The 23,428-nt window shown below is 37.7% G+C and overlaps 1 protein-coding gene across 5 annotated transcripts in view; it reads left to right on the forward strand.

Annotated features, from left to right (window-relative positions):
- LRP6 (LDL receptor related protein 6) overlaps positions 1-23,428 on the forward strand; it is a 178,399-nt gene that overhangs the window by 131,371 nt on the left and 23,600 nt on the right. For all 5 annotated transcript variants that reach the window (XR_009543590.1, XR_009543589.1, XR_009543591.1 and 2 more), the window contains 6 exons: positions 276-460; positions 1,086-1,412; positions 8,261-8,463; positions 10,405-10,616; positions 11,488-11,678; positions 22,744-22,953. Coding sequence is in view for 2 of the 5 variants with exons in the window: in XM_060166871.1 (XP_060022854.1) it covers positions 276-460; positions 1,086-1,412; positions 8,261-8,463; positions 10,405-10,616; positions 11,488-11,678; positions 22,744-22,953 (1,328 nt within the window). In the remaining 3 variants the exon portion in view is untranslated. The remainder of the gene's footprint in view (positions 1-275; positions 461-1,085; positions 1,413-8,260; positions 8,464-10,404; positions 10,617-11,487; positions 11,679-22,743; positions 22,954-23,428) is intronic.

Below are 23,428 nucleotides of genomic sequence, written 5' to 3' on the forward strand. Positions count from 1 at the left end.
CATTGGTTTGTTTCCAGTTCCTAGGTTTTGGATGGAACAAATTCATTGGAAAGACTAAGGAAAGCTGACTCACTTCCTTTTTAGGATATGAGAAAAAATATTTAGCTGAGGCTGCCAGTATTCTTGAAAAAAATTATAGCTATGATTTTGCTTTACCAATTTCCTTGACTTAATGTATATTTTCTTTAAATTCATTTAGTTACTGTGCATGAATATGATCCTTTCTCCCAAGTAGTCAAAAATGAAATGTTAAGTATCCACTGTTTTGAATTTAGATTTATGTATTGGACTGAATGGGGTGGAAAGCCTAAGATAGACAGAGCTGCCATGGATGGAAGTGAACGTACTACGTTAGTTCCAAATGTGGGGCGAGCAAATGGCCTAACTATTGATTATGCTAAAAGGAGGCTTTATTGGACAGACCTGGACACCAACTTAATAGAATCTTCAAATATGCTTGGTAAGCTGTACTCCTTTTTGTTCAGACAGTATATAATCCTTTCTGTGCAAAAGTCAGTGGCTGCTGTTTACCATAGGTTAGATACTATTAATAAAACTTCATATGAATGTCTAGGTTTTTCCTCTGTCTCACACTGTATCCTATTTATTAACAGTGGGCTAGGTACTTGGATTCATATCTCTTTAATATGTGGAAATTTCATTACTGTTGGGCTTATAATGGAATTTATAACACCCTGGGTATTCCTGAAGTGACCTTTTGTACTGGTAAAATACAATATGTGCATTTTCATCCTTTTTTGGAAGGAAAAATAGTTGAACTATAGACCTTTATGGAGGGAATATAAGACCACAATCAAAATAGACCATTTACAGGAGTTTAAAAAAACTCAGTGATTTGTAGCAAGAATATTAGTTTGAGGCATGGGGTCAGACTGCAGGTGGGTTGATTTCAGAGGACCAGTCTGGTTTAAGAATTGCTTTTAAAGGAATTCTTCTGTTTTAAATTGCTTACAAAAGTAATGTTTTATATGTTAACATTTTATTTTATTTTTGCCAACAAGACTTACATTCTCACATATTTCATCTCTCTGCTTCTCCCCTTTCTACTGCCTTTCTGAAAACAGGACTCAACCGTGAGGTTATAGCAGATGACTTGCCTCATCCGTTTGGCTTAACTCAGTACCAAGATTACATCTACTGGACGGACTGGAGCCGACGCAGCATCGAGCGTGCCAACAAAACCAGTGGCCAAAACCGCACCATCATCCAGGGCCATTTGGATTATGTGATGGACATCCTCGTGTTTCACTCCTCTCGGCAGGCAGGGTGGAATGAGTGTGCTTCCAGCAATGGGCACTGCTCCCACCTCTGCTTGGCAGTGCCAGTTGGAGGTTTTGTTTGTGGATGCCCTGCCCACTACTCTCTTAATGCTGACAACAGGACTTGTAGTGGTAAGCTGCATTCCCCCCCGCAAAGCAATCTAGAATTAGAGGAGAAAGCAGGATTTTGAAAACACTGTAGTTCATGTTCTTTCTAGAATAAAAAGTTGTAGAGGTCCAGAGTTGATCATTTGTTTAATAAAAGGGAAGGACTAAATGTGGAAAAATGCAAGTTTTTGTTACTTTTGTTTGGTGCTAACTAGTTGATGTTATGGAAGAATTGATACTATAGAAAAAGTAAGTCTTTTATCCTTGGGGATTAAATATGTATTGAAAAATGTGCATAGCTTCTTTGAGAGACAGCAGACAGCACATATGTGTGCTATACATATTTATTCATGATAAAGGAAGGGAAGAACAGTACAAACAGTACAACAAAGAGAATCTACAAAATACGATCTCCTTGTCCTTTGAAGTTCATAGAATAGGCTAAAGATGAAGAATTTAAGTGTGTAAGAGGCCAGGCAGAAAATGCTATGAGTAAATTTAGCTCAGTATGAAACAGTAAATAGATGGGGAAGGAAAACTAAAGAGCACATGCTCTGAACATAGTGAGTGGTCGCCACTTCTAGCTGATGTTACCAGCTCTTCTCAGATTCACATGCACACAGACACACACACACATACAGTGCTGAGAACACCAAAACACAGTGTGCCACAAAAGATGGTTGGCTTGGGGAGTCCTGATTTACGATTTAGGTGTGCGTGAATGCCCATGTCTTGGTGGATAGACAAGAACAAATTGGTAGATATGATAAATAGATCAGAAAAAGTAGATTCGTGGGAGAGAAGTAGGGTAGTTCACTAAGTTAGAAGGTAACAAAATTGCTGTAGGATATTGGATATAGTGAACTATTGAAATTACCTTATTCTGTGCCTGAAAGTATAAGAGGTCACATAGGAAAGGATCTAGTCTGTTCTGACACAAGACTTCAGTTCTGAAAAGGAAAGAACATCAGTTTATAGTTTAATGATTTGGCATCTCTGTCACATGTAAGTTTTGTGTTTTACCAAAGCAAGTCACATACATTTTTTAAGCCTTATTTTTTCTCATTTGTACAATGGGAATAATAATAGTAATTAACTTGTAGGGTTGCTATGAAAATTGAATAAGATATAATAACATGATTCGATTGCTGTGGAGAATGGATTTGAGGAGGAAAATCAAGTGGTTGCAGGGCAGTCAGACTCTTGTTATAATGCAGGTCGACTTAGACGGGGCTGGTGGCCGTCGTGATGGAGAGACGTTGATGGGTTCAAGGTATATTTTGAAACTAGAATGAACAGAACTTGTTAATGAGTTGTATATGAGGAAGAATAAGAGGGAGGAAGCAAGGATGACTCGTAGATTTTTGGTGTGAGCAGTTAAGTAGATAGTAAATGGGGAGGATTCGTTTTCAAAAAGAATTAAAAAATAATTTTAGGTTTGTATTGATTTTCCTATGGGAAATAGAACTATTAAATAGGTAATTGTAGGGACTTCCCTGGTGGTGCAGTGGTTAAGAATCCGCCTGCCAATGCAGGGGACATGGGTTCGAGCCCTGGTCCGGGAAGATCCCACATGCCGCGGAGCAACTAAGCCCGTGAGCCACAACTCCTGAGCCTGCGCTCTAGAGCCCGTGAGCCACAACTCCTGAGCCTGCGCTCTAGAGCCCGCGAGCCACAACTCCTGAGCCTGCGCTCTAGAGCCCGCGTGCCTAAAGCCCGTGCTCTGCAACAAGATAGGCCACCGCAGTGAGAAGCCTGCGCACCGCAATGAACAGTAGCCCTCACTCACTGCAACTAGAGAAAGCCTGTGTGCAGCAACGGAGACCCAACGCAGCCTTAGATAGATAGATAGATAGATAGATAGATAGATAGATAGATAGATCGATCAACAGAGACCCAACGCAGCCATAGATAGATAGATCAGTCGATCAACAGAGACCCAATGCAGCCATAGTTAGATCGATAGATAGGAAGATAGAAAGAAAGAAAGGAAGGAAGGAAGGAGGGAGGGAGGGAGGGAAGAAGGAAGAAAGAAAGGAAAGAAAAGAAAGGAAGGAAGGAAGGAAAAGAAAGAAAGAAAGAAATTGTATAGAAGAATCCATAGCTCAGGGAGATGTTAGAGGTATTAATTTTAGAAATGCCAGCATGTATTTAAAATAGGTACTTAGGGAGAAGGTATAGACCTGGGGTCAGCAAACTTTTTCTTTAAGAAGCCAGAGAGTAAATATTTAGGCTTGTGAATCCTATAGTCTCTCTCACATCTATTCAGCTCTGAACATTTCAGTGTGATAGCAGCCATAGATGTTACATTTTTAAAATGTGGCTCAATTCTGATAAACTTTATTATAAAAACAGGCAGCAGGCCAGATTTACCTTGTGGGCCATAGTTTGCAAACTCTAGTGTGGCGAAAAGAAGGGGTCTGGTAACCTCAGGAACTCTGGTTGAGGAGAGAAAGCTCGCAGTGGACGCAGAAAAGCAGCAGCGAGAAGGGCCAGAGGAGAACCAGGAGAAGATAGTGACACAGAAGACAAGAGAGAAGATTGTTTGAAAATAGAACTGTGTTAATGCTGTTGACAGGTTGAGTAAGGTGAGGCCTAAAATAGTATCCATTGGATATTTGGATGAGGTGGTTATTAGTAACCCTGAGAAAAGTAATTTCAGGGAGGTAATGGTGAAAGATGGGAATAGATCAACAAGTGAATGGAGAAAAGGGCTGGTAGTGTATGTGTTATGTAGACATCTTTTTTAAGAAGTTTAACTTTGGAAGGAGAAAATGGGGGTAATAAGTGTTGGAGACAGAAGAATAGGGAAAGACCTTTTGAGGTCATTATTGTTTGGGCTGATTTTACCAGTGTGTGCTAGTTGGTGAGTGAAGGTCTTGAGAAATCAGTGCTGAGTGTCCCTAATGTCTGTCTTTGGCTCTTTCTGAGATGATTGGCAGTGTTTCAAGAGGCTTCCTGTTGCGTGTTCTTTTTATAATGAGTACTATTTAATATTTGTGCACAGATGTATTAGATTCCAAAGCAGATTACAAGAGAAGTTTAACACAAAGTACTTGCCCTCAAAAAGTTTTCTAACATTGTGTAATTTACTCCTAGACCTGTGTTTCAAAAGCTAAATCAGATCATGTTGTTACTCTGCTCAAAACCTCCCATTTCACACAGAGTGAAAACCTAGTTCTTATAATGGCCTACAAGTTCCTGCATGATCTGTACCCCACATTTCGCACACACACACACACCCCCCCCCGCTTTGCTTCTCTAACCTCAGCTTTTACCATTCTCTCTCTTGCTCTCTCCATGGCAGCCACACCAGCCTCATTGCTGTTTTCAAATATGCCAGTTACTCCTACTTCAGGACTGTTATACTGCTTATTTCCTCTACTTGGAATGTTCTTCCTGCAGATATTTGCATGGATATACTTCACCTCCAAGTCATTGCTTAATTGTGACCTCCACAGTGAGACCTGATCTGCCCGATTTAAAATTGCAAGTCATCCTTCCACCCTATCTAACATTGCCAGTGCCCCTTACCTGCCATTTTTCTTTTTCCTGTGACACTTAATCACTCTCTGATATACTGTATAATTTATACACTCTGTTATTTATATACTATAGCCTCTTTATTATGCTTATTACTTGTTATCTGTTTACTGGGATATAAACTCCATGAAGCAGCATTTTTTTCCTGTTTTTCCACTGATGTATCTTAGGTGCCTAAAAAAGTGTTCGGTAAATAGTAGTCATTCAAGAAATCATCGTTAAATAGAAGAATGAAGAAGCAGGACAGGATTTGGAAAAACATGTGCTCTTCCATTCAGCAGCAGCTTTGTGACCTGGGGAAAATTACTTAACCTTTCTGAGCCTTTCTTTAGAAATTACTTAACCGTTCTGAGTTTGCTCACCTATAAAATGGAGTAATCTGGGGAATTGGATGACATCTGGTATGATGTGTGACATCTTGGAGTTCCTAAATAAATGCTTGTTTCTTTTCTTTCCCAGTTTTCTGAAATAATTTTATTTCCTTACTTTCAAAATCATGGCTACAGGGCTGTCCTTAGTTATCATCATCTCATGCTTGTTTCTTCATTTGTTTACTCATTTATTCTTTCAGTGAATATTTACTGAACACCTAATCCACACTGGGCATCATTTGAGCCAGTGAAGAATGTAGCACTGAATAAAATAGACATTAATCCCTGCCCTCATGGAGCTTACATTTCAGTGGGACAGATAATGAACTAAATGAGTAAACTCTGTCAGGAGTTAGATGGAGATGAGTGTTATGGAGAAAATTAAGAGCAAGAAAGGGTGGGTAAGAGGATCACAGTGTTAAATAGGGTCATGAGAGAAGTCCTGACTATAAAAGTGACACTATGTCCGGAACTGAAGGAGGTGAGAAAATGAGCTATGCTGGATATCTGGGAGAAGACCTGTCAAGCAAAAGGGAATAGCAAATGCAGGGGCCCTAGGGGGAAGCATGTTTGGCATATTAGAGGAACACCTAGGAGGCCAGTGTCTCTGGAACACAGTGAATAGAAATTAAGTCAGAGAGGAGGCCAAATTGTGTAATCCCTTGTTCAGTACTGAAGTGGTTGGCCTCTATGGAACCTTTGTGCAAATTGGGAGAAGATGTTTCCTCTGGGCAGATGCAGCTGCATAGGTGCTTGACTTGGCTAATGAAGTGTGGACTGGACTTCAGTCCCTACTTGGCGCCTTTGGCGCAATGCACAAATGGCACAGTCAGACATGGTGGGCTTGGCCTTGTCATTTATGCTGTTCTTACACCAGAGTAATGCCTTTCTTTCAGCTTTGGGTGAACACTTGTGTCTTCAAAGGAGAGCTGAAGAGCTTCCTCCTACATCCTCCTCCAGCTTCTGCGTGTGGCTGGCTGTCTTCGTTGTGGGAATGCAAAACAGAGACAGCCTCATAGGACAGTTTTGAAAGCATTCTGCAGGAGATGAGGGAGTGGTGGCTAGAGGTTACATAAATTAGGATGGATTGAGGTTTACAAACGTGCATATTCTTTGTCACTTTTGTAAATAGGTCAAAACATTAGCTTCCTCTTAGAAATATTTAGCCAGCTGTAATTATTAATGTCATCCACAGACTTTGAAACAAGCATTTATTTGGAGCCATATTTGGCTTTGTCTTAATCTACATTTCTAGAACACCTAATTGTGGAATCTTATTAAAGGTTAAAACTTGACTCAAAAAAAAAAAGTACCCAGTGAAACATACTTGGAGCCAAATATATATTTGATTATTTCCCAGGCAGGAGAAGTTGACACCTAAAACTGTGGGGTCTGTCTTCTAAGTTTCATTGTATGTCTTAGTATAAGCGGTGCTTATTTTGTTGGAAATTTAGAATTCAGAACTTTTTTTTTCTATTGTCTTGATTTACAAGAATGTAGTACTGCCAAAAAAATAATTCTTTAAAAAAAAAAAAGATGGGAAACTTGTTAACTACTCTGTTGTGACCTGTATTCTTACTGCTTAAGGCATGGGTTCTACTAAAATTACTGAAAGTTGTTAAATCAATATGTTATGGACTCCAGGTAATGGAGAGTTCCAGTGGGATCATTGGAATACTTTCTAAATCTTCCAAGCTAGGTATGGACTTTTAGCCAGTGAGGAACTCAAAGCCGAATTTCAGTGTTGTGAATACCAAGTTTCTTTGTGAGAACCAGTGAATTTCTTTGGGATTTAAGCCAGTATACATTTGGGTGTAAATGTAAAGTCAGCCAGGGAACCACAAATAATGGAGCTGTGAAGAATGGGTTTAAGGGGAAATAAAGCAGGGAGTTCTGTCTTGGCCATTTATGTTTATACCCCTGAGAAGGACAAAATTCTCCTGGATTTAGGTGGTGACTAAGCAACGTGTAATTACAGAATTTTTACATATATTTTAAATGAAGATTTTAAAAATGCTATTAGACTTTGAAGTTTTTGGTAGCACTGCCGGATGCTATCCTTTTCTAGATTAGAGATGCAGAGGCCTAGTCCCTGGGAAAGGGAAATGTTGTCTCTGTTGCATTTTCCCATTTCATAAATTTAGGACATCAACTTAAGTGTGTTTTTTTTTTTTTTTTACTGGCTCCCTCTCCTTGCAACCCACTATGCAAAATATTAAGCCTATATCTGCAACCACTGAGGGTTGGTTTGAATCCTACTAATACCAAGTTTATTACTGCTACTACTGATAATAATAAACAGTAGTTATTTTTACTTGACATTTACATAATGCCTTACAATTTTTTGTTGAGGTATAATTGCCATAATGCCTTACAGTTTTTAAAGTATTTACACATATGTTGTAAAATTTTTATAGCAACTCAATGAGCAGGACAACATAGCTATGACCTTATTTTAGAGTTGAGTAGATTTTGACTCAGAGAGGTTTAGGGCCTTAGTTAAGATCAAGTGACTAAATAGTGTGAGAAGTGAGACTAAAACCAATCTTGAAGTTTCTTCTTTGACCTGTGGAGACCCAGGCTTCCTTCCACCTACAAGAATTGGTTATGGAGGAGTTAGGATTATTTACTTGGCAGACAGGAGAATTTTGTCTATCTCTGTTAAATGCTTCATTAAAATCAAGTGTCCTATGATACCGCTGTGGACAAGACAGAGAAAAAGTGGCTAGTTGGCTGTTATCATGGGGTAAATTCATAACTGGTTTGGTAACCAGAGTGCCGATCAGTGTTACCTCTAAGAGAGTTTCTGGAGGCATTCCAAAGGGTTTTATCTCAACCTTACCTTTTCAACATACATGTCTGTTTCGTATGAGATACAGACAACAGGCTGATCAAATCTTTGAGTGATACAAGACTTAGGGTAACTATGTTTCCTATTTACTTTTCTCTTTCTTTAAGCTCCAACTACTTTCCTGCTCTTCAGTCAAAAGAGCGCCATCAACCGCATGGTGATTGATGAACAGCAGAGCCCTGACATCATCCTTCCTATCCACAGCCTTCGGAATGTCCGGGCCATTGACTATGACCCACTGGACAAGCAACTCTATTGGATTGACTCACGACAAAACATGATCCGAAAAGCACAAGAAGATGGCAGCCAGGTAATTCAGGGCTGCATTCAAAATCCAGTTCTTCTGCCTAGTAATTGGACCAGCCAACCATCCTATTTTACTGAAGTCTTGACTCCGCTTGTGTGTGTGTGTGTGTGTGTGTGTGTGTGTGTAAAACTGAAATTCTGAACCTAGCAGCTTTTTTCCCTCCTAATGATATTTGAGTAAACAATTGTTTGATAATTCTGTTAGAATGAAGATTGTGTTGTATTAAAATAACTTATGCTCATATATTAGTATGACTGTCAGTGCCACCTGTATCATTTATATAGTTTTTTTTTTAATTCCATTTACATGGAGTGTTGGAAACTTTGAAATCAAATACACACTTGGTTCTGATCTCAGCTTTGTCACTCACTAGGATTCTTATGAACTTTTTAGCTGAAAGGAATGTAACAGCACATAGCCCATTACCACACAGTGGGCACTCAATAAATAATAGTTCTATTACTAGTTAACTATTATTTGAAAGGTTCAGAGGATGGGAAACATAAAACACAGTCTCAGTAAAATTACATCTAGGATATGTTATCATTAGTCTAATCTTTTTTGTTTTTGTTTTGGTAACTATTATTTGGTGACTATGGTATAGGAATGAAAATATTATCAACATGTCTTATCTGTGCTTACATTCTAGTCATGATTTACATACCACTGTCCATAATTCTTTGCTTTCTTTCTGTGTCCAAGCAGTATTAGACCGGGATTACTATAAATAATTATTCGTCATTTTCCTTTTAACAGTAATGTTAAGTTGCATTTTTAATGCATTAAAATTTAGGGAGATTAGATTACTTATTTTTCGTGTCTTGTCTGACAAGAGCAAGGAGATAGTGTATTTAGGGCCGCCGAGGATCATTTAGGGGTATAGTTGTAGCGGTATACTACAGATGCACTTCACACAGTGTAGGCCAGGACCAATAGGCTGATAACTAGTTGATAGAAATTATAGCTGTTGTTATACAGCTGAGGACATAGCAAATAAATGAGATAGCCTTATTAAGGAGTGTTACCTCAGAGATGCCGAGTAAATAAAATATAATTTATTCAGATAAAACAGATGAACAAAGCCTCTCTTTTTGCTTGGCTTTGTTTAAAAGAAAATTTGTGGGGGGGTAGATTTGAGGATTAGAGAAGGACATGACTGATAGATGTGGTTTGTAGCCCTAATTGCTATTGTCTCTAGAGCAGTTTCTCAGCTTCCGCACTGTTGACATTTTCGGCTGGATAATTCTCTGTGTGGAGGTCTGACGTGTACGTCATAGGATATTTAGCAGCATCCCTGGCCTCTCCCCACTAGAAGCCAGTTACAGTCTCATAGGCGTGACAATCAAAAATGGCTCCAGGGCTTCCCTGGTGGCGCAGTGGTTGAGGGTCCGCCTGACGATGCAGGGGGCGCGGTTCCTGCCCCGGTCCGGGGAGGATCCCGCATGGAGCGGCTGGGCCCGTGAGCCATGGCCGCTGAGCCTGTGCTCTGCAGCGGGAGAGGCCACAGCAGTGGGAGGCCTGCGTACCGCAAAAAAAAAAAAAAAAGAAAAGTCTCCAGACATTGGCCAGTGCCCCTGGTGGAGGCGTTTGCAAATGCAGAATCGCCACTGGTTGAGCACCACTGCTTTAGAGGTATTTCTGGAGTGTGGTCCTAGCCGCAGTTGTCTCTGGTTTACAGGGACAGCTGCCACCTTCTCACTCTCATTTCTGATCAGTGCACTATCAGCTTCTTAGAGCAACCAGTGTGGCCTCAGCTCGCTCTACTGCTCTATGTTGTAATAACCAAAGGGAACATTTGAAATGTTCACTAAGAAATGTCGCTTGAGACTTGAGAGTTCCTTCTCAGGTGTGTGACCACGTAAGTATAAGTATTGTGAGTGGTCTCCTCGGAGCTGTCTGGCTTGGAATCCAATTTTCTGTGTGTGTTTCTTTTTCTTCCCTTAGGGCTTTACAGTGGTTGTGAGCTCAGTTCCGAATCAGAACCTAGAAATACAGCCCTATGACCTCAGCATTGATATTTATAGCCGCTACATCTATTGGACTTGCGAGGCCACCAATGTCATTAATGTAACAAGATTAGATGGGAGATCGATTGGAGTGGTGTTAAAAGGCGAGCAAGACAGACCTCGAGCCATTGTGGTAAACCCAGAAAAAGGGTATGTTACTAAGGTGGCATCTGAAACCCTCATCAGCCTTCCTTTTCAGCCCATGTATATTCTTGCTTTCTCTGATTTTACTGTCTAGAATTTCCTTCCTTAGTCACTACTGCTTTAATTCTAATTTCTACCCATACCTCCAGGACTGTTTGAACTGTAACATCCTCCGTGAAGTTTCCCTTGATCTGCCCCACCCCCAGCCAGATGTGACATTCTCCTCTCTCAAATACCCACCGCTCTATGTCTGTACCTCTCTAGTTATACTTAGTCCTTTCCACTTTACCTTATACTTGTTTTTCAGTCTTATGTTTTCTACTAGATTTTAGGTTCTTTAATGATAAGAACTAATATGCCTTCTTTCATTTAATATAGAGCTTTGCATTTAATAAATTATACTTACTTGAATCTGAATGAATGATAAGGAATTCAGCAGGGAAAGTAGCTTACTTCAAAGGAGTTATAGGAAAGAGATGAACTATAGAAGTTAAATATAAGAAATGATTCATATATGACTTATTTTCAGTTATGAAATAGACTAATAGAGAAGAAAGTTAAAATTTTGTGTCCAGATCTCTCTGATTACTGCTATTTTATTTATTATATTGTATTGTTCCAAAAGCATAAGGCTGCCTGTATCTAACACTTTGTTTTATTAATTCCTTAAAGTTAACTCCCTAAGAACTTCTGTGCACCCTTTGTTACTATTATTGAAATTAATATATCCCATGACCTTCAAAACATATGTTTTAAAACATTTAAAATAAGATTTAAAAATATTATTTTACTTCCTTTTGTCTTAATCAACAGCAGTATTCTCATTTTGTGTGATTTCTTACTTTGGTAAACTTATAGTTTCCTCCTTTCTCTTCAGGTATATGTATTTTACCAATCTTCAGGAAAGGTCTCCCAAAATTGAACGAGCTGCTTTAGATGGAACAGAACGGGAGGTCCTCTTTTTCAGTGGCTTAAGTAAACCAATTGCTTTAGCTCTTGATAGCAGATTGGGCAAACTCTTTTGGGCTGATTCAGATCTCCGGCGAATTGAAAGCAGTGATCTCTCAGGTACCCAAGAAATGTGTTTCCTTATTTTGATTTGAGTTATTGAGATGATTCACCAATAGCATTTGTATTTTCCTTCTATTGTATTATTTTTGTACACATTTCTTTACAGTTTTATTTACTAAGAATAGTCAGCATCAAGTTGGTTGGGAAGCACTTTTTCTTTAACCATCAACATGATTACTCCATTTTTATGTAATAACTTGCGAATTTTCTTGATTTGGGCTCCGTAAATAATATGTTTCTAATGCATCTCTTCTCCTTTTCTAATTCTTCTGCTCTACTTTGTCTTATCTCTGGCCTGAATTCTAGCCTATGATTAGTCTCCTGCCTGCTGATTTTTCCCCCCTGAAAGTTTACACACTGTTTCTAAATTAATTTCTGAAGCATGGTTTCTAATCATGTCACTAACTATAGTAAAAAAAACCCTTCAGGGTACTCTTAGAACCTGAAGAAAAAAAGTCTGGTTGCATGCTTAAGTTGGTATTTTCCTTTCACAAACTCATCCTCAAGCTCAAATGATCTTAAGATTCCTGGTGTGTTTTAATGAAATAATTTGTCTTCAAATATACTTTTTACTTTCTCATTTCTCTGTGGTCCTCTCTTTACAATCATGTTTATTCCCCTACCCCCAATTTCTGAAGTCCAAATACTCTGTGTGGTCTCACTAGCGATCAGGAAAATGAAATTAAAATAATACACTATTTATATCTATCAGAGTCATAAAATATGGTGTTGATTATTCCCAACATTGGCCAGAATGGTAGAAAATGGCATGCTCTCATACACTTTTGTAGAAGTGGAAATTGGTAGAACCTTTTTGGAGGGCCATTTGCTGGTAAATTTCTCTTCCGTATAGCTGTCTTACAGAAACACTGACCCTGTTGTACAACGGTGTTTGCTGAGCATTATTTGTAATAGTCTATCACAGAGAAATACATTCTAGTATATCAAGGGTATGAAATATTACAATCATTCAGTAATTATTACAGTCATTCAGAAGATCTGTGTGTACTGACATAGAAGGATGATTTTAAAAATTAAGTTGTATAGTAATGTTTATTAAGATTTAGTTTTATTTCAAATTTAAAACTATATTTTACACCCACACACATATAAATACACATACACACACAAACTATATACTATATATACTGGCAAATTGCCTCCAAAAATGTGTGTACCACACACACACACACACACACACACACACACACAGACAATATGTATACTATTAACAAAAATATAGGTATGTATTTTTGTATATTCCTTGAGAAATATGCAAACACATAAACCTTGAGAAAGGTATGTAAGGTTAGCATACTAATATGTTAAGAGTATTTATTTCTGTATCATTTAAGTTTTATATTTTTGCATATATGTGTAACTTGTTTAAAATTTTAAGAAATTCTGTCTTTTCAGGTTCAAATGCCTCCCTTCCATTATGCCTTCTTTGATTCCAAACAGTCATGCACTCACTTTGCGTGTGTATGCACCCACCTTGCATAGTATGTTCTTTCCCTTACCTGATCACCTGTATCTCTTATATCCCCTCTCGTGTGTATGACAGTTATTTATTATATCAGTGTTATAACTTTTTCTAGTATTTAATGTGGGTTTTCCCCCTTCTTTCCTTTTCTCTTTTTCTCTTCGTTTATGATGTTTATTTTTTGTTATAAAAGCGGCACGTTTATTAAAGACAGTTTAGCAAATAAAAAAAGAAAATCCAAAACACTATCATTATTTATTTTTAAAACATCTTTATTGGAGTATAATTGCTTTACAATGGTGTCTTAGTTTCTGCTTTATAACAAAGTGAATCAGCTATACATATACATATATCCCCATATCTCCTCCCTCTTGTGTCTCATTCCCACCCTCCCTATCCCACCCCTCTAGGTGGTCACAAAGCACCGAACTGATCTCCCTGTGCTATGCAGCTGCTTCCCACTAGCTATCTATTTTACGTTTGGTAGTATGTATTAGTCCATGCCACTCTCTCACTTCGTCCCAGTTTACCCTTCCCCCTCCCCATGTCCTCAGGTCCATTCTCTACATATGTGTCATTATTCCTGTCCTGCCCCTATGGTCTTCATAACCTTTTTTTTTTTTTTTAGATTCCATATATGTGTGTTACCATACAATATTTGTTTTTCTCTTTCTAACTTAGTTCACTCTGTATGACAGACTTTAGGTCCATCCACCTCACTACAAATAACTCAATTTCGTTTCTTCTTATGGCTGAGTAATATTCCATTGTATATATGTGCCACATCTTCTTTATCCATTCATCTGTCTATGGACACTTAGGTTGATTCCATGTCCTGGTTATAGTAAATAGAGCTGCAGTGAACATTGTGGTACATGTCTCTTTTTGATTTATAGTTTTTTCAGGGTATATGCCCAGTAGTGGGATTGCTGGGTCATATGGTAGTTCTATTTTTAGTTTCTTAAGGAACCTCCATACTGTTCTCCATAGTGGCTGTATCAATTTACATTCCCACCAGCAGTGCAGGAGGGTTCCCTTTTCTCCACACCCTCTCCAGCATTTATTGTTTGTAGAGTTTTTGATAATGGCCATTCTGACTGGTGTGAGGTGATACCTCATTGTAGTTTTGATTTGCATTTCCCTAATGATTAGTGATGTTGAGCATTCTTTCATGTGTTTGTTGGCAATCTGTATATCTTCTTTAGAGAAATGTCTATTTAGGTCTTCTGCCCAGTTTTGGATTGGGTTGTTTGTTGTTTTGATACTGAGCTGCATGAGCTGCTTGTAAACAAAAGACTATCGTTATAAATGCTTCTTTTTTTGTCTATTCATGTTTTATTGTTTGTTTTTCCACCCTTAATTATGAAATGGTTCCAGCATACAGAAAGTGTAGAATTTCTGCCATCCATCTTTGTCAAATCTTAGTGTTTCAACAAATAACACATAAGGGAATCCCCATAAAGTTAACAGCTGATCTTTCAATAGAAACTCTGGAAGCCAGAAGGGAGTGGCAGGACATATTTAAAGTGATGAAAGGGAAAAACCTAAAACCAAGATTACTCTACCCAGCAAGGATCTCATTCAGATTTGACGGAGAAACTAAAACCTTTACAGACAAGCAAAAGCTGAGAGAGTTCAGCACCACCATACGAGCTTTACAACAAATGCTAAAGGAACTTCTCTAGGCAGGAAACACAAGAGAAGGAAAAGACCTACAATAATAAACCCAAAACAATTAAGAAAATGGTAAGAGGAACATACATATAGATAATTACCTTAAATGTAAATGGATTAAATGCTCCAACCAGAAGACACAGACTGGCGGAATGGATACAAAAACAAGACCCATATATATGCTGTCTACAAGAGACCCACTTGAGACTGAGGGGCAAATACAGACTGAAAGTGAGGGGATGGAAAAAGATATTCCATGCAAATGGAAATCAAAAGAAAGCTGGAGTAGCAATTCTCATATCAGACAAAATGGACTTTAAAACAAAGACTATTACAAGAGACAAAGAAGGACACTACATAATGATCAAGGGATCAATCCAAAAAGAAGATACAACAATTGTAAATATTTATGTACCCAACATAGGAGCACCTCAATACATAAGAACAAATACTAACAGCCGTAAAAGGGGAACTCGACAATAACACAATCATAGTAGGGGACTTTAACACCCCACTTTCACCAATGGACAGATCATCCAAAATGAAAATAAATAAGGAAACACAAGCTTTAAATGATACATTAAACAAGATAGACTTTATTGATATTTATAGGACATTCCATACAAAAACAACAGAATACACATTCTTCTCAAGTGCTCATGGAACATTCTCCAGGATAGATCATATCTTGGGTCACAGATCAAGCCTTGGTAAATTTAAGAAAATTGAAATTGTATCAAGTATCTTTTCCGACCACAATGCTATGAGGCTAGATATCAGTTACAGGAAAAAATCTGTAAAAAATACAAACACCTGGAGGCTAAACAACACACTACTTAATAACCAAGAGATCACTGAAGAAATCAAAGAGGAAATCAAAATATACCTAGAAACAAATGACAATGAAAATACAATGACCCAAAACCTATGGGATGCAGCAGAAGCAGTCCTAAGAGGGAAGTTTATGGCAATACAATCCTACCTTAAGAAACAAGAAACATCTCAAATAAACAACCTAACCTTACACCTAAAGCAATTAGAGAAAGAACAGAAAACCCCAAAGTTAGCAGAAGGAAAGAAATCATAAAGATCAGATCAGAAATAAATGGAAAAGAAATGAAGAAAACGATAGCAAAGATCAATAAAACTAAAAGCTGGTTCTTTGAGAAGATAAACCAAATTGATAAACCATTAGCCAGACTCATCAGGAAAAAATGGGAGAAGACTCAAATCAATAGAATTAGAAATGAAAAAGGAGAAGTAACAACTGACACTGCAGAAATACAAAGGATCATGAGAGATTACTACAAAGCAACTCTATGCCAATAAAATGGACAACCTGGAAGAAATGGATAAATTCTTAGAAATGCACAACCTTCTGAGCCTGCACCTGGAAGAAATAGAAAATATGAACAGACCAATCACAAGCACTGAAATTGAAACTGTGATTAAAAAATCTTCCAACAAACAAAAGCCCAGGACCAGATGGCTTCACAGGCGAATTCTATCAAACATTAGAGAAGAGCTAACACCTGTCCTTCTCAAACTCTTCTAAAATATAGCAGAGGGAGGAACACTCAGAAACTCATTCTACGAGGCCACCATCACCCTGATACCAAAACCAGACAAAGATGTCACAAAGAAATCTACAGGCCAGTTTCACTGATAAACCCACACACATATCGTCACCTTATGTTTGCTAAAGGAGGCAAGAATATACAGTGGAAAAAAGACAGTCTCTTCAGTAAGTGCTGCTGGGAAAACTGGACCAGCTACATGTAAAAGAATGAAATTAGAACACTCCCTAACACCATACACAAAAATAAACTCAAACTGGATTAAAGACCTATATGAATACGAGACACCATCAAACTGTTAGAGGAAAACACAGGCAGAACACTCTATGACATAAATCACAGCAAGATCCGTTTTGACCCACTTCGTAGAGAAATGGAAATAAAAACAAAAATAAACAAATGGAACCTAATGAAACTTAACAGCTTTTGCACAGCAAAGGAAACCATAAACAAGACAAAAAGACAACCCTCAGCATGGGAGAAAATATGTGCAAGCCAAGCAGCTGACAAAGGATTAATCTCCAAAACATACAAGCACCTCATGCAGCTCAATATCACAAAAGAACAAACAGCCCAATCCAAAAATGGGCAAAAGACCTAAATAGACATTTCTCCAAAGAAGATACACAGATGGCCAACAAACACATGAAAGAATGCTCAACATCATTAATCATTAGAGAAATGAAAATCAAAATGAGATATCATCTCACACCAGTCAGAATGGCCATCATCAAAAAATCTAGAAACAATAAATGCTGGAGAGGGTGTGGAGAAAAGGGAACCCTCTTGCACTGTTGATGGGAATGTAAATTGATACAGCCACTATGGAGAACAGTATGGAGGTTCCTTAAGAAACTAAAAATAGAACTACCATATGACCCTGCAATCCCACTACTGGGCATATACCCTGAGAAAACCATAATTCAAAAAGAGTCATGTACCGCAGCGTTCATTGCAGGTCTGTTTACAATAGCCAGGCCATGGAAGCAACCTAAGTGTGCATCGACAGAGGAATGGATAAAGAAGATGTGGCACATATATACAATGGAATATTACTCAGCCATAAAAAGAAACAAAACTGAGTTATTTGTAGTGAGGTGGATGGACCTAGAGACTGTCATACAGAGTGAAGTAAGTCAGAAAGAGAAAAACAAATACCGTATGCTAACACATATATATGGAATCTAAAAAAAAAAAATGGTCAGAAGAACCTAGGGGCAGGACAGGAATAAAGATGCTGACCTTCTAGAGAATGGACTTGAGGACATGGGGAGGGGGAAGGGTAAGCTGGGACAAAGTGAGAGAATGGCATGGACATATATGCACTACCAAACGTAAAATAGATAGCTAGTGGGAAGCAGCTGCATAGCTCAGGGAGATCAGCTCAGTGCTTTGTGACCACCTAGAGGGCTGGGATAGGGAGGGTGGGAGGGAGGGAGACGCAATAGGGAGGAGATATGGGGACATATGTATATGTATAACTGATTGTTATAAAGCAGAAAGTAAGACACCATTGTAAAGCAATTATACTCCAATAAAGATGTTAAAAAAAAAATCTTAGTGTTCGGCCATATTTTCTTTTGAACCTTCCTTCTTCCTTCTCTCTCGTGAATAAAAAAAACACATTAGGGAGAATTTGAAGCCCTTGTGTATCCCTCCCCTGTTCTGTTTTCCTCCCTCTTTCCTCAGAGGTAACTTGATGTGTTTCTTTGCCATGCATGTTTTGCTTTCTCTCTCTTGCTCGCTCTCTCTCGCTCTCTCTGTGTATTTTTTACCATGTACACGCACACATTTAAACTTCTTTTCACTTTTTAAAATTAGTATAAGTAGTCTCATGTATTCTTTTGTCACTTGCTTTTTTCAGATATATCATGGTTTTGAGATGACCCCTGTTGATCCACAAATCTATGTCAGTTATTTTCAATGCTAAATAGTATTTCATCGTATGATCATTCTACAGTTTCTCTATTCTGCTATCTAAACTGCTATTTCCAATTTTTTGCCATTAAAAGCAGTGCCGCAGTGTTTATTCTTATGTACATATTTGAATATTTCTCTGTGGCCTAAACTTAGTAGTGGGATTGCTGTCTAATGTGGTATGTATATATTCAACTTGAATATATCTATTCAGATTGCTCTCCAAAGTGATTATATCAGTTTAGAATACCCACAGTTTAGCATATATAGAAGTATATGAGCTTCTCCTCCAGTACTTGGTACTTTTAGACTTCTGAGTTTTTACCAATCCAATAGTTGTAGAGGTATATCTCATTGTTAATAAAGTATGCATTTCTCTATTTGAATTTGAGGTTAATTTATTGGTCATTCATATTTCATATGTGAATTGCAATTCGTAGTTTCTGCCCATTTTCCTATTGCTGATTTCTAGAAATTCTTTATTCAGGATGTTAATCCATTATCAAATTACATACATATTGGTGGAGAATTGTTATGTTTAAGGAATTCAGTCTTTTCATTCATGACTGTGGGGTATCCTTCCATTTATAAGTCTTCTTTAATAATTTTTGGTATGCCTTCATACTTTCTCTATAGAGAAAGATATGTATTACATAAATCTTTCAGTTTGTGATTTACCTTTTCACTCTCCCAGTGGTGTCTTTAGATGAAAAAGAAGTTATTTTTATTGTAGTAAAGTTTATTAATTTTTCCCTTTATGATTAGTGCCTTTTATGTTATATTTAAGAAATCTTTGACTTCTGCATAGTCACAGAGATACTTTCTTGTGTTTTTTCCTAAAATGTTTTTGTTTAACTTTTCTTATTTTAGATCTCTAATCCATTTGGAATTTATTTTTGTGTATGGTGTGAGACAGGGGTTAAGTTATATTTTATTTTCCACGTTACTATTTGATTCAACACTGTTTCTTTTGAGAAGACCATCTTTCCCTGCTGTTCTCTCCTGTCACCTTCGTTATAAATGAAGTGATTATATTAGTGTAACTTTGTGTCTGGACTCTAATCGTCCCTTGGTCACTTTGTCTTACATAGTATTGTTTTAATTAATAAAACTTTATAACAAATTTATCTCGCAGTGTACATCTTTAGTATTTCTTCTTAGTATTTCCTTAAGATTACCGTGGCTAGTGTTGACACTTTGCATTTCCATATACATTTTAGGATCAGCCTCTTCCACCAAAAAGCAAAAACCTACTAGAATTCTTTCTGGTTTGCTTTGAATTTATAGATCAATTTAGGGAGAATTGTTATCTTTATAATATTAGTCTAGATTCTAAACCATGAACATGGTATATCCCTTATTTATTTAGAACTTTAATTTCCCTCAGTGTTTTGTAGTTTTCTGTGTAGAGGTCTTGCCTGTGTTTCATTGGAATTATTCCTTGGTATTTAATGCTTTTGAATGCTGGTAATAAAGAGTAGTCTGAATATTTAATATTTCATTTTCTGGTTGTGGCTGGAATATAGAAATACAGTTTTTCCCTTCTTCCCCAGTCTGGTACATTGTGCTTGTTCCCAGGGACCTTGCTAAATTAGAATTTTCTGTGTTACAGAATCATTTGTCTACAGATGGGGAGAGTTTTATTTTTTCTTTTCCAGTCCTTTTTCTTTGTTGCCTTATTACACTGACTGGGACCCCCCAGTACAATATTGAATAAAATAATAGAATCCTTAGATTTTTTTTGTTTCATTTTGTTTTTGTTTTTCATGATTTGGGGGAAGCATTCAATACTTCTTGATTAGGTTTTATGTTTGCCAAGGTTTTTCCGTAGATAACTTTTAAAAAGCAGATTAAGGAAATTCTCTTCTGTTCTTAGTTTGCTAGAATAAATCAAACTTGATATGATACATTATCCCTTTTATATATTGCTGAATTTGATTTGCTAATGTTTTGTTTAAGATGTTTACATCTGTGTTCATTAGAAAGATTACCCCATAATTTTCCTTTCTTATAATGTACTTGTTGGCGTCTTGCCATCAAGGTTACATTGGCCTCATAAAAAGAAATGTTTCCTTTTTTTACGTTTTCTGAATAAGATTAGTATAATGTTGGTAGGTTTTTTCCCCCCTTCCTTATATGTTCACAGATAATCATATACTTTTTTCATGGGATATCTTTCTACTTAGTATTTTTAGCCTCCTACAGAGCTTTTATACTGCACTGTGTTTAGTATATGCTTAGATTGTTGAATAAATATGTCTTTTCATTGCTGATTCCAGAGTTTTATAACTGCCATCAGAGTCAATCAGTAGATCTGGGATCCTCCAGCAACACTGTTGACCTCTTATTTTCCCCAGTTGTCCAGTTGAGGCCATCCTTCCACTACCACCAACTAATCTTTTTTTAATCACTCTTAGTGTTACAGTTTAAATTTAATTTTAATTTTCATCAAAGTAATACATGTAGATATAGAAATCAAATGGTTCTAATTGGCCAAGTAGACAAAAACCAAGTCTACTGCTCTACTTCCTCCTCTCAGTTCCTACTCTCAGAGGCATCTCTGATAGTTTAAAATAACTTGTTTAAAACTGCTGCTTCATGATTTTTAATTTTTAGATACCACAATTGGACTTCTTTTAATGGAAGATAATGATTTTGCTGTCTTAAACCATATATCCCTAACATACCTATATGAACTCTCCTCCCATCCTCCTAGCTTAGTTATATCATAATTTTTAAGTTCATAGTTGTTTGTTATTTATGGCTATGAAAATATTACTGTGAGCTGCATTTCCTTCTGTAGCTTTATTTCTCTCTGAAATGAATCTTATCTAATGTAAATATTGTTTCAGTATGTGCAGATGCATCAAGCACTCCATCTTTTTTTTCTTTTTAACTGAAGACGTACCTCCTGCATTTCTTTGTCATCTTGCTCCAGTCTGGATTTGCTTGCTTTCTAGGGCAACTTTTTTTCACCGTTATCCTGGGAATGTACTTGCCAGTCTCCTTGGTTCTGAACCTGCTGTTTCCCAGATTCCGTTTCTTTCGTTAATTCCTTTTACGTGATAGATCACATCCTCTATTAGCTTATTGAAAGGAGGTTCATAGGAGGCTAAAATTCTTGATCTGTTGTCTGTCTGTTCTCCAACTTGTAAATTTTATATCGCTTTTCTACTCTTCTGTCCCATTTGTCCTTATGGGTTTATGCCTTCATTTTTTACCATCGTTTTAGTAGATGTTTAGGAGGGAGCTTAAGTAGACTTGTGTTTAACCCACCATGAATCTGAACGTTCACTTAGGCGGTGCCTTCTCATCCGTAATACCTCCCCACTTTTCTCCATTTATTAAAGCTTAGCTTTATGTTTGCCTCTTTCCTGGAACTTTCCCTGATATTTCCAAAGTATTAAGCTAATGTCTTTCTTTGATCAAACACTTAAGGACCAGGGAAAAGTTCTATAGATATTTGAAGGATGATTAGGAGGAAGAGAGAAGGAATTGATGTATTTTATTCTTTTTGAATGAAGGAGAAGCCATGGGGGTGGGCAGGGGGCACAGATTTCAGCACACTATGTGAAAGACCTTTCTCCTAGTTCAGCAGTAGAATAGGCTGCCTCTTCAGAGTCTGGATGGCTCTGTGTCTGGGGTGTTGTAGAAATCTTATTTTGAGGTGAAGCTTGAACCAGGTAACCTTTGAGTCCTTTTTCCTGTGTTCTGAGTGGCCCGGTGGGTGAGGGTGGTGGTCTTCACAGACGCCTTGGGTGTGCTCGGCAGGTGGGGGAAGCCGAGAACACAGAGCTCTCGGCCCACCACCACTGCTTCATCCAGAGAAGTACTGTTTTTGTGTGTTATACATGTTAGAGAGTTTCATAAGACTTAATTTGAAAGGTAGACTGTGCTTTTTTTTTTTTTTTTTTGCGGTATGCGGGCCTCTCACCGCTGTGGCCTCTCCCGTGGCGGAGCAGAGGCTCCGGACGCGCAGGCTCAGCGGCAATGGCTCACGGGCCCAGCTGCTCTGCGGCACGCGGGATCCTCCCGGAACGGGTCACAAACCCGTGTCCCCTGCACCGGCAGGCGGACTCTCAACCACTGCGCCACCAGGGAAGCCCTGGACTGTGCTTTAAAAAATTTTTGAAAGCGACTCAAGTGCTTTTCTACATTTCTCTGAACTTAGTATCTACTACGTACTGGACACTTATGTGCTCTTGATTGTACTTGGATGTCTAGTCTGTTACCTGTTTTCTGGGATGTATATATCTTTTCTTCTCAGAATGATTTTTAAGTTTTCTGGTAGAGAGCTTATCATATTTTCCTTTTCAGTACTTTAAAAATCTAACTGGTTTTCAGTAAATAGCTGTTGAATGTATGACTTGACCCACATGCATCATTTCTGTTGAATGTTCTCCTTTCCAAGGTGCCAACCGGATAGTATTAGAAGACTCCAACATTCTGCAGCCTGTGGGACTAACTGTGTTTGAAAACTGGCTGTATTGGATTGATAAGCAGCAGCAGATGATTGAAAAAATTGACATGACAGGTCGAGAGGGTAGAACCAAAGTCCAGGCTCGAATTGCCCAGCTTAGTGACATTCATGCAGTAAAGGAGCTGAATCTTCAGGAATATAGTAAGTGTTGGTGGTGTACTGCTAATCGCAAGATTCATGTTGTAAGAAATGATATAAAACTAAGATGTTGTTTTGTGTCTTATTTCTTTAAGATTTTCATACACTTTTAGTTTTGCCTTTTTTTTTTTAAAAAAAAACTCTTCATGTTTTCAAAGCCTATATTCACCTGGGAGCTTTTTCATATGAAATACTTTTTCCTCATGAAACAGGAGTGGGGGAAAGGAATGGTATTGCTCATTTTCAAAAATTTCCCCAGGTATAGCAAGGACTCTGCTTGTCATGTTTTTTGTCTCTCCTTCAGCCCTTTTAAGAATATTGGTATACAGCATATATTTCTTTTGTTCCATGTACATCCCCATGGTTTCAACAAAAGCAAAAGTTACATTTATATAATGATGACTATAGTTATCATGGAAATAAACCTATTCTTAAGCAAAAGCAAAACAAACTAAAGATTAGTGTGTAAACTTAGAGA

This window comes from Lagenorhynchus albirostris, chromosome 11 (genome assembly GCF_949774975.1).
Source record: "Lagenorhynchus albirostris chromosome 11, mLagAlb1.1, whole genome shotgun sequence".
Classification (NCBI taxonomy): Eukaryota; Metazoa; Chordata; class Mammalia; order Artiodactyla; family Delphinidae; genus Lagenorhynchus; species Lagenorhynchus albirostris.